Source organism: Thalassophryne amazonica, chromosome 2 (genome assembly GCF_902500255.1).
Source record: "Thalassophryne amazonica chromosome 2, fThaAma1.1, whole genome shotgun sequence".
Taxonomy (NCBI): Eukaryota; Metazoa; Chordata; class Actinopteri; order Batrachoidiformes; family Batrachoididae; genus Thalassophryne; species Thalassophryne amazonica.
This window is the reverse complement of record NC_047104.1, coordinates 64,287,279-64,299,538: the sequence shown is the minus strand read 5'-3', so window position 1 is coordinate 64,299,538 and position 12,260 is coordinate 64,287,279. Positions and strand designations below refer to the sequence as shown.

At 42.1% G+C, this 12,260-nt stretch overlaps 1 protein-coding gene across 1 annotated transcript in view; it reads right to left on the bottom strand.

Moving 5' to 3' along the window:
• Positions 1-12,260, bottom strand: part of fam214a (family with sequence similarity 214 member A) — a 142,343-nt gene that overhangs the window by 40,363 nt on the left and 89,720 nt on the right. The window contains exon 2 of the mRNA XM_034186815.1: positions 10,741-10,925. Within this exon, the coding sequence (XP_034042706.1) occupies positions 10,741-10,925 (185 nt within the window). The remainder of the gene's footprint in view (positions 1-10,740; positions 10,926-12,260) is intronic.

The window sequence follows — 12,260 nt, the reverse complement described above, 5'->3', positions numbered from 1 at the left end:
ATTAATTTTTTTTTTTTTTTTTTTTGTGACCAGATCTCCTTTGCCTGCAGGGGATAGAGCAGTTTCTCCTAGAAGCAGCTTTGTTCTGTTTGCAGAGGGAAGAACTATACATCTGCTATGAAACTTTTAACAGGTAGGTGCTCAACTGATTTTAAATTTTAAAAATGTTTGTAGCTGTTTACTATGTTAACGGCCTAAAAATTATTGGACGAAAATTTATCGGAAGATAATTAGCAGAGAGGATGCAGGTTTTCTTTGCAGCCACCCACTCCACCAGGTGATTTCATTGATTAACTGATTCCATCTGGTCAAAGTGACGTGACAAGGAACGTTCAGTAGTTGCGCAAAACACACCATGGTCTCCGTGGTTGCCGTGAAGTATAGAGCTGCACCTGACAGACGCAGATCAGTCTCTGAGGCTGAAGAAAACTCAAATGATGCAGGCAAAACACAAACAATGCACAAAAGATGCCATGACCGCCTAATGAATGGTGAATGATTGGGGCTGTTTGCTGTGATTTTTATGAAGAAAGTTCATTGTATGAAGCACTGTTATAAAGTACAAAATGAATTCCTTGTCAGCTGACGTATGCCGAGTTGGTCAAAAAGTTTTGTGCATGTTCAAATGTTTGAGTGGAGATTAAGTGGAAAGCTTTGTTTTGTTCTTTTCCTCCAGCTGGTTCATTGTGGGCTACTGAAAGCTCCAGTGTCAATTCAGCACAAGCTGACATGCAGAGCAGCTTCTGAAGTAATCTATACTCTGATTACGGTTGTGATGACAACCTGTAATGTTAACTAACTAAAGCCCTGGTCCCACTGAATAATGAATGATGAATAATGAGCCATGTAGCATTTTTTGTTTTTGTTTCAAGTTTTTCAATAAACGTGGGAGAATAGTGGCTCTTAAGCCCCTTTCACATTGGCGTATTGATAGAGCTGGGGACTGTGGTGTTGTGTTTCATTTAAATACCGCCAAAATGCGCGCGTACTCAGCCTTTTTCCATGTTCGTTTCATATTGCAGCTGCGTGTGTTTGGTTTTTAATGTGTGCACACAGTCGTGTCTACCTTGCCGCTATTTAAAACCAGTTCACTCCTCCCGGCTGTGCAGAACACATCAATGCACTTGGAAAACAGTGGACTGTATCAGGAGATTTTTATAGTTATGTAGCCAAAGCTGCTAATTTCTCCCTCTGTGGAAGACAGAGAGCAAGCAAGCGACCTGCTGTTTCTGGATTTCTCAGTTGAGGTTCGATTCCCTGTTCTGAACACACAGGTGCTGTGGGCTGTGTGATCATGTTTTCAGCTGATTCCTCTGGTTGCACGCAATCAGTTTTTCGTTGTGTACAGGAGCGCCGTGCTGTACAGACTTCCATGCAGTAACGCTGTGCTGCGCAGACCTGCAAAAAAACTGCGTCCAGCGCTCTATGCCGAAGAAAATTAAACATGTTTAACTTCTTCCCTCCTACACACGTAGCCTTCAACATACTGCTGTGCAGGGAGAAAAAACAACGCAGAGCTGCTAAAAGTGGGTGTAGAGCTGCTCAACTCGGCATAGACGATACGCTGCAATGAGCAGCTCTATGAATACGCCAATGTGAAAGGGGCTTTTGTAGCAGAATATTTGGCTAACGAGGCTCATCTCTGAGCATGGTGCTAATTTCGAGAAGTTTAAACTTTAGCAAAAACAGCATGGGGAAGTTTGCGTAAAGGGTACTATGAGAACAAACGAGGATGTTAGAGGCATGTTAGTGGTGAGGACAAGGCTGTTAGAAGCCCATTATCTGGGTACTTGGTGGCCACGAGGACAGGACAGGCTATTTTGGACAGTCTATTTTGGTTCGACACACTTGCGTACTTCGTTGTGACGATCTCACCCGCTTTGTATGCTGGATGCTGTATATAAAATAATTATTTTGTAGCTGATTAATCATTTTCACTCAGAGTTTGGATGTTGAAAACGCCTATAATCGCTTCCGGAATCACAGAGGACTGTTTCATCTGCAGCTTTTCTGTCTGTCTCCCTCGTTTTTGTCCGATAACACTATGTAACACAATTTTTGTTCCTGGGTTCTAAGTGTTATATTTCAACTGCTTATGTCTAAAGTCTATGGAAAAATGACTACATTCAGCACAAACTTTGATTAAATTTTTTTTTTACGTTCTAGAAAGTTCTAAAAGTTTCTTGAAATTTCTAGATAATTCTGGAAACTTCTAGAAAATTCTGGACAGTTCTAGCAGTTAAAGAATATTCTAGAAGACTACTCAGTAGTAGTGAAGGCGAATCGAGAATATTCTTGAAAACAGACAAATTTCAAAATATCATTGTCCTGATCACAGAAGCAAAGTTTCTGTGGAATAACAGCTATTTTCTATTTATTTAAGGCATAAGAGGTTAGGACACTGTGTACCCAGGAACAAAACAAAAATAAAAATTTGTTACATAGTGTAATGTTTAGACCGTTAACGTGGTAAACAAAGCTGAACAGCTACAAACATTTACAAAATTTAAAATCAGTTGAGCACCTACCTGTTAAATGTTTTGTAGCAGATGTGTACAGTCACTTGCCCAGTTCCGGATCATTGCCAGTTCCAGATCACTGCTGTAGTTTTTGCCGCGCCGTTTCTCATAATCAGCACGAATCAGCTAATACTTGGTACCAATGGAAAGATTGATGTTTTGTCTACAAACGACCACAAGTTCGACTGGATCCAGCCATCCTTGTGACCAGCAGAGGAATCAAAACATCCTGGTGTCTGTGGTGTGCGCACTTTTTCTGACTCACTCATTCCTGCAAGTTTTAAAGTAACGATCTCTAAAACGTAGCAAAGGTGAGTTAGCCGTTCGGTGTTTTTGGTTCTAGAGTGGGAAAATACTTACTTACTTGGGTAGAAATTGTCAGTGTGTTATGTCTTGCTGTTTAATTGCTGCGCGCATTTATCTCTGACGCAAAAATTTGCCGGTTGCGGATCACTGAAGCAGCAGCCTCATGTCTGTAGTTGTGAGCCTTGTGGACTTTGAGGGTCATCTCAACATCATGAATGGGCATGAATGTGAGGGCTTTTACTTTTTAATTCGGGAGAAATCTCACCTCCACACTTCATTTTTTGCTCGTAAAAACGTATAACGGCGCTTTTCGAAACAAAGTAAATTCTCATTTAATAAGTGTAATTTATATCATTTTGTGTTCAAAACACATTCTCAGGCACAGTGTGTATCATTCTACATTAGAAGTGCTCCAGCCAGATGCCAGGAATGCCCCCAAAGTGAGGCAGAGTGTCATGATCCAGAACTGGCAAAAGTGATCCATTTCTGGCGAATGTTTGCACCACACATAATGTGGCTTCACACTTTAAGTAGAAGCGCTACTCCACCTAGACTTTTTCAGTTAAATAACATCCAAATACCCAATACAACAATACACAATTAAAGGACATTCAGTTGCATTATGGCTCCGTATAGCGGGACTTTAAAAAAGGTGATCCGGAACTGGGCAACCGTCTGTAGTTATACTCTCTGCAAACAGAGGAGAGCTGCTTCTAGAAGAAACCGCTCTATCCTGGTCACAAAAAAGAAAAAACAAACAAACCTCATTTCTTTTAACCCCATACTGATAAGCGGGCGATATCACCCAAGTCATCCAGAGGCATACATTTGAAACTTATGGTTCAAACTTTAACCAAACTAATTTCGGTAATTTTCGGGTAATCTCAGTGCGTTCATGACAGGAGAAATGCATTTCAGACACTCTGATCAGGCTCCACAGACAACAGCATTAAACTCTAGCGCCTAAAACTCTCGTGAATATATTCTCTGGGTTTTGTTTTGGCAAGTTTTCACTGTCTCTACTGCCATCTACTGGCCAGTAGTGTTCATGGCAGTATTCGCCATGAAGCTGGGAAGAGACTGTATGATATTTTTAATCACTGTACTCGGTTTCAGTTCAAACTGTACCACAGAACCGCATGGTGTAAAAGTTCAGAGCGCACAATTTATGTTCTCACACACATTGTACGTTCAAAAACCACACGTCGGACTCGTGTTTCCAGAAGCAAAACGTAAACAGAAGCTTTTTTTTCAAACTTAATTTACATTTCTTATTTTTTTTTTTTTTTTTACAAAAACTCACAATGGGAGACATCAAAGTAAAAAAAACAAAAAAAAACAAAAAACATTACAAGACAGGTCTGCGGTGTTTGCACAGGCACAGTGCTAGAGGTTGGACTCTTGTAGAGCTTCAGCAGCGGGATACCCTCACGACGGCCGACCAGAAAATCAAACAGGTTTGATTTTCATCTGACCATACGATCGCCGATCAGAAGGTGGTCATGAGATGTTAAACGCAGCTCGTTACTCCATGTATACTAAACGATGCAGGACGCGCAATTAACCTGAAATTTTCACGCACATGCTCCGAAAATTTCCGGACTACAAGCTGCTACTTTTTTTATATGTTTTGAACACTGCGGCTTAAACCATGATGTAGCTAATTTATGGATTTTACAGGCTTTCATGTAATTTACTCATAAGTCCAAATACATCCGTCAATGCTGTCCACTGATTGGCTGAAAGCTGCAGTCTATCATGCGGACTAAATTCACAGACAGAGTAAATAAAATGTCTTACCTGTTTATTTCAGTGGAATTCATCATCATAGGATCCTGAAGAAAAATAATCCACACAAAGCCTCCTGAGTTTGGAAAACATCTGAAAATATTTTAATTCCTTGTGTGGCTGAAAAAAGTTCTCTGTGACTTCACCACTTTGTGTCAGTTCCTCCGTCAGAATGCAGATCACGGTTTCAGGGATGGAGGTTGGTGAGTTTCAGTCCTTGGTGTGGATGTTCAGGCCGATGGGAGACAGGCTCGGTCTGCTGCAGGTGTAACCCATTTGTGGAAAGTCTGTGGTGCTACATACGGAACCTCCGCTCTGCTTCTCGTTAATGGCTCAGTTAGCACAGGCTTCAGGCTATTCTTTGTGAATGTGAGGAAATTATCCCATGATCCACAAAGAAAAAAAATCTGCCCTCACATTCTCAAAAAAAGGCTTTTAGTCCTCACACACATAAACAAAGTTAGGGACAGTTTCAGTTCTGTTCCTGGTGTTGTATATTTTGTAGTGCTTAAGTCCACAGGTTGCATTTCAGTGAGATGTCTGGCAGTGTCATGTTTGTTAAGAAACACACGATTAATGTTAAAGGACAATTGGCTGTAATCAAAAAGTGATGTTATATGATTTAAGTGAAATGTGTAAATAAAAACAAAGCTAATAATATTGGTAGCAGTCACAGTCAAAAAGTAAGGAACAGCTGATGAATAAAACATGTTTTCAAAATCATCAGAAAGCTGTAATGGCATCATTAAGTATTTGTATCGGTACTCAGTATTGAAGAGTACACAAATGTATGTACTCATACTTGTACTCAGTCTGAAAAAAAAAGTAGTATCGGTGCATCCCTACATATGAGAATCATATAAGATTTTTTTTTTTTTTTTTTTTTTTTACAGAAACAGCTGTCTCGGACCATATTCCACTATCTTGGATGATTGTGTTCACACAAACAACCAAGTGACGGTACGTTACCTATTCACTCTGATTAGCAGTTGCCGTGCTGCGTCACTCAATATCAGCATCAAATAGACTGCAGGTCTGTTTTGGCCATGCCTCGCTGGCGGCAGAGCGACCACTGTTTCTTGCCACTGCAAAACACCCACTCTCATTAAAAATGAATGGCAAGTCGTCGCTTTGCCTCTGTCTCTTGCTATCGCTTGTAGCTAATGTAATAGCAGCTTTACTGTGCATCTGTTCTGTGGAACAGTCTGCCTGTTGAGATAAAACTGTCTCAAGTCAACTTGACACTTGCACAAGTTTTGACTCCACACTGCTGTGCAATTCATCGTGCCAATACATATCATTAGATGGTACATTTGAAAAGCCATCTTGACACTTGCACAAATTTGATCCCCGCACTGGCATGCAATTTTGCGTGATAATGAGTAAACTCATTGTAAACAGTTGTAAACTCTGCGTAAACTGTGCGAGGCTCTCTGCGCAATGACACGCAGTGTTTGTGAATAGGTTGTGCAATGTTCACAGCTAGTTCATGCAAGTGGCATGAAATTTATGAATGCCAGAAATTTTGAACATTTCAAATATTCTTTGCACACTGGCATGCAGCTGCACACAGTTCACGCAGTTTACAACAGTTTACATATTGGCACGCAAAGTGTCAAGGTGGCTATACTCTTGACTAGGGATGGGTATCGAGAACCGGTTCCTTTCGGGTATCGTTAAGAAATGATTCGATCCACTGACATCAATAAGCTTTGTGCTTAAAGGAGACCTGCATTGAAAAAAAATGCAGTCAGATTTTTTGAACAAAAAATGACTTACATTTACACATGATATCCTTCTGAATGTAGTAAAGTAAATCTGCAAGCCCAGATCTGTCATTCAACGGAGAAATCATTTGAAAATGACAAATTTACAGCTAACATTTAGCCCTCCGCAAATTGTCCCTCTCATCATGGACGCTGCCGAGACGTCACGGACAAGACCCTCTCCCAGCATGCATTGCGCCAATTGTAATTTGTGGATTTACGTCAGTTTGCATCTACACCTTTTTATTGTCTTATACGGAAGGATCTACTTTTTTTAAAACTTCATATTGTCTTGCGGCACGTTTGGTGAGTACACATTTCTTTTATTTGTGCTTGAAAATTATTTTGGGGGACTTTTTCATACGCCCGTTTGATTGAGTGGTGTAGCAATGAAAATCTACTGTCTTTCGCCTCCGGTACCATCGCGGGATATGGAGGCGAGACCCGCAAAGAATCCCAGTCATTAAAAATATATAAACCTCTCTCAGCGTCCATGGAGCTCTGCGGCTCCGATTGCCGAGAGGTGCGGTGCTGTGGATTTTGCCGCAAGAAGTCTGTCCTTGCAGCAACAGGTGTACCGGCCGCTTCGCATTAAAACAGTGAGTGTAATCTCAGGACTTGTGCCAAGTGTGCTGCAGGTCCATTCAGTAGACAGAGAGGCAATGCCGGTGTTGTGCGCTGAATCTGGCACAAAACCAGAGCCCAGTTTTTCACAGGTTGTGCTCACGTTCACGTGCAATCTGACTGACTGAGGATTACACTGACCGCATGTGCTTATGGCCCAGTGTCAGGGGAGTGCTGCGCTCCTGACACTGGGAAAGATCCAAAACTTGTAAAGATGTGAAAAAATAATTAACCAGGAAAACAGAAAGGGATACACTAAATCTGACAATCTGCATGATGGCGCAGTGACACTGTGCCATTGCTTAGGGAGAGCCCTGGACTATTGGTGTTGTTTAAAACGCATACGTACTTTTTATCAGATTACTCGATAAAATAATTGCTAGAATACTCTATTTCAAAAATATTCTATAGCTGCAGCGCTACATCCAAGAATTAACCAGGACCCACTCTGCTTAGCTTCCCAGACCCGACAGGATTAGGCACACTTGGAGCAGACTGGTTGCAAAAGATACTAATGTTGCGCTGCAGTTCCTCGCTCTCCTCTCCAAGGCTGTCATAATTGTGTTATAAGTCAGTCACCATTTGTTTTATTATACATCTGTGTAGTTAATACAATTATCTTCACGGACAATTCGTTCAAGCGCACACATGTGAACAACAACAACAAAAAAAAATGGCTGATGCAGTTCATTGCTCTCCTCTCCAACTCTGTCATAACTGTGTTAAATAAATAAAGGACAAAAGGGACATAAGTCCTGTGCACAGGCTGATTGCCAGAGACAGGACATGTCCACATCAAGTATAAACTCCAGACATTTCCGGGTCACTACATGGCCAGTCCCTGATTGGTCATCGCGGCTCGACAAGACAAAAAAGTTCAGATTTTTCAACTTGGGAAAGTGGGCGTCGTGACGCGACGTGATATTGCGCCACAAATGTGCCAATCGCCCAAAATCATTTTAATTGCGTTGCTTCATTCGCATCCACCACGTCACATTGCGTGGCTTGAACTTTTGTGGTGCCACAACGCGTCCTTCCATAGGGATTTACATGGCAACCTGTCGCCGCCGCCGGCGTCGCTCACGTGGCGTCCGGTGTGAACGCGGCATAAAAGGGGCAACGTTATTTGCAGATGGCTGCGGTGGACAGAAGCCTGTCTGAGGTTGCAGTCGTCTGAGGAAGAGTTTTGGATGACATATGCTGAAGAAATATAACATGACTGTAACCTCGGAATATAACGTTTCATTTCTTGTTTTGCTGGTTTGAAAGTTCTTTATTTGATCTTTCTTATTGTGAGCATGGTCTAAGTGGGTGGTCACCCTCCTGAGTCTGGTCTGCTTGTGGCTTCTTCCTTAGAAACACGTGAAGGAGTTATTGGGGTGTTTGGTATGGTTAGACCTTATCCTTGTGAAGTGCCTTGGAGCAACTTGAGCTGTAATTTGGCGCTATATAAATAAACTGAACTAAATTACAGGAATCGATCAAGACATAATCTTACTTGTGACTGAGGGATTGCCACAATGATAAAATTGTAATACTTAATGTTATCAGTTTACTATTTGCATACTTTAGAAATCCACTATGATTCTTTTGCAAGAGATCAATATTTCTTCAATGCAATATTAGACGTTTCATGGTATCACTATACCCATTAAAAAAAACAAACAAAAAAAAGATACGATTCAATATGGACCCCATGATGTCACGACGCTTAATGTATTGTTCCACCCCATCACATGTATTTCTGAGAGTTCTGTCAAAACTATACCTTAGCAGAAGGACAAATCTGTTCAAAGAAGCTAAGACTATATTCTAGCAAAATTACACTAGCCAATCAAAATTCCTGAAATAATTTTTTGGGCAAGAATATTCCATTGTTATGATATGACAATATGTGGGCAATCATAAGGTCAACTGGACAATACATGGTCTTTGTACTTGGGGACTGGCAGGTTGAACTCCAATTACTGTGTGGTCCAACTGATTCAGACATTTTCATTCTCTCATACAGCTCCTCTCGGTGATGTCACGACACATTATGGAGTGCAATGCTTGTGTGAAAGAGACTTGTATTCTGACAGGGGGCAGTGCATCTTACTTTGAGATGCTTTTATCTTCTAATTTCATCATTCCTTTTACACATTCAATAACTCAAGGTCCCAGCGGCAGCAATGGAGTCGCACAGCATGATAGAACCTCAAACATATTTTACTATATGTAAGAGGTTCTTTTACTTGATGGGTTCCACTTCACTGCCTATAATCAAAGTCAGGGGTGGCCAAGTTCGGTCCTCGAGAACCACCTTCCTGACACTCTTAGTTGTCTCCCTGCTCCAACATTCCTGAATCCAATGAAAGACTCGTTAGCAGACTTTTAATGAGCCTTTCATTGGATTCAGGTGTGTTGGAGCAGGGAGACAACAGAGTGTCAGGAAGGTGGCTCTCGAGGACTGAACTTGCCCACCCCTGATCAAAGTGATGCTCTGCATTCCCAAAGAGCTCTACTTTAGCTTCATCTGTCCGTAGAACATTGCCCCAGAAAGATTGTGGCTTAACTATAGGTGACACCACATTTTCTATGTGGAGGACTTTCAGGTTTTCCCTTTCGTGTTTCAACCAGTCAGATGTTTGTGATGTAGTCCGCTTTCATGTGCTTCGCCCAGGTGACATGCAGAGTTGTTCCATTTTGAAATGGAAATGCATTTTAATGCAGTACAGGTCAGTGCAGTTTCTGTAGTCAAATCAAATCAAATCAATTTTATTTATATAGCGCCAAATCACAACAAACAGTTGCCCCAAGGCGCTTTATATTGCAAAGCAAAGCCATACAATAATTACAGGAAAAACCCCAACTGTCAAAACGACCCCCTGTGAGCAAGCACTTGGCGACAGTAAGAAGGAAAAACTCCCTTTTAACAGGAAGAAACCTCCAGCAGAACCAGGCTCAGGGAGGGGCAGTCTTCTGCTGGGACTGGTTGGGGCTGAGGGAGAGAACCAGGAAAAAGACATGCTGTGGAGGTGAGCAGAAATCAATCACTAATGATTAAATGCAGAGTGGTGCATACAGAGCAAAAAGAGAAAGAAACACTCAGTGCATCATGGGAACCCCCCAGCAGTCTAAGTCTATAGCAGCATAACTAAGGGATGGTTCAGGGTCACCTGATCCAGCCCTAACTATAAGCTTTAGCAAAAAGGAAAGTTTTAAGCCTAATCTTAAAAGTAGAGAGGGTGTCTGTCTCCCTGATCCGAATTGGGAGCTGGTTCCAGAGGAGAGGAGCCTGAAAGCTGAAGGCTCTGCCTCCCATTCTACTCTTACAAACCATAGGAACTACAAATAAGCCTGCAGTCTGAGAGCGAAGCGCTCTATTGGGGTGATATGGTACTATGAGGTCCCTAAGATAAGATGGGACCTGATTATTCAAAACCTTATAAGAAGAAGAATTTTAAATTCTATTCTAGAATTAACAGGAAGCCAATGAAGAGAGGCCAATATGGGTGAGATATGCTCTCTCCTTGTAGTCCCTGTCAGTACTCTAGCTGCAGCATTTTGAATTAACTGAAGGCTTTTCAGGGTTGTAGTCAGATGGAAAAGCACCACTTGTCCTGTGCATCGCAAACTGTGGTGAACAAGCTGCAGCGCAGCGATAAGACACAGAGGAACAAAATCTATATTTAGCTTCATGTTCAAGAAAAAGCCGCAGAGGCTGTGTACCTGGATGTATGTGCACGGTTTTCTACCTGGGGTAGTTTGTCGCTGCACTCATGCTTGTGAAGAGGTGGCATGGCCGACTGGGCTGGCGGACAATGTAACCCCTCGGTTCTGCCCTTCACAGAATATTCTGGTGTCCTTCCCTCTGTGATGAGCAGGGTCAGGAACACCAGGAACTCCTCTGCATCATACTCAAAAAACTCCTCCGATGCATCTGGGGAAGGCAGAAACAGAAAGTTGGCATATGCCTTCAAAACACAAGATTACAGCAACAATCAAACATTTGTGGAAAAATAAATAAACAAGTATCAGTAATCTGCATACAAGCCCAACAAGTGACAGGTGCTGGATCCATTAAAACAACATGAGAGCAACGTCGACAAACATGAACAAACAAGCAAACATGAAAAAACAAACACACGTGGTGGCAACAATGCTAAAATTACTGCTGAGGTGAACATGGCTATTTAACTTTGACTGGGTTGGTTTCTTTGCAAATGGGGTGTGGACAAAGACTGTGGATGACAACATTTCCAGCTTGGCCTCTTGAAATAAATATTTTTAGACACTCCTGTCAGCTGAGGCTGAGAGGTAAAGCCACAAATGTGCTGTCAGAGTATCTCTGAGAGAGACACACAGACACCCTTACAAGTTTAACACCATCTCATTCAAATTAATTGAGATTCAGCGATACCAAAATATTTGGTTCTGCGTATCCTTAAAATTTCATCAATTCTCAATTCAAAACAGATGTACTTTAGACTTGACCCATATACAGCCTTTCCAACATGTTTACTCCATACAGGCATGTTTACTCAAAACATCTCCGTGTTGGAAACCATTCGGAAGATTCAGACGGCTTTCGGTGGCTTTTCAGTCGAGTGAGTATCCGAGAAATTGTGTAACAGCTGGCATGCCACAACATGTCCTGTGAGACTTCCAACACGGAGGTGTTTTTTGTTGTGCGCCATGAGCGGCTCCGTCCCGACGCGCAAATTCCTCCGCACGTCTTTCATTACAAAATGTCCTGTAACAGTGGAATGTGCTGCAAAAGTGCTGATGTCCACATTTTCTGCGATTTCTCTGGTAGTCACACGACGTCCCGGATCAACACAGCCTTCACTTTGGAAATAATCTGGTCGTTTCAGCCTGTCAATGGCCGCTCGGAGCGCGGTGCGCCCTCCGCCGCTGTGGGCCGTCTTTAATCCGGTTGTAATCCTCCTTAATCTGTGTGACGCCGATAGAATCTTCACCGAAAGCCATCTGAATTTTCCGACTGGTTTCCACCTGGCTGTCTCACACAGTTTCTGAAAAAATTTTCATGGAGCAAAGCGGCAGTCGCTCAGCCATTTCCCTGACAATGAAAATCTGACAAGGGGGCTGGACCAGTGCTCACTCAAAGCCTGCCAACAGGTGAATGACGCAACCGACAGGCGTGAAAAAACTCATGCATGTGCACGAAGGTTCAAGCTTGGCTGATGCAATCACACGTGATTCAAATCCATATAGTTTTTGAAAAATAAAAAGGTCCGTTACTTTTCGGACAGAC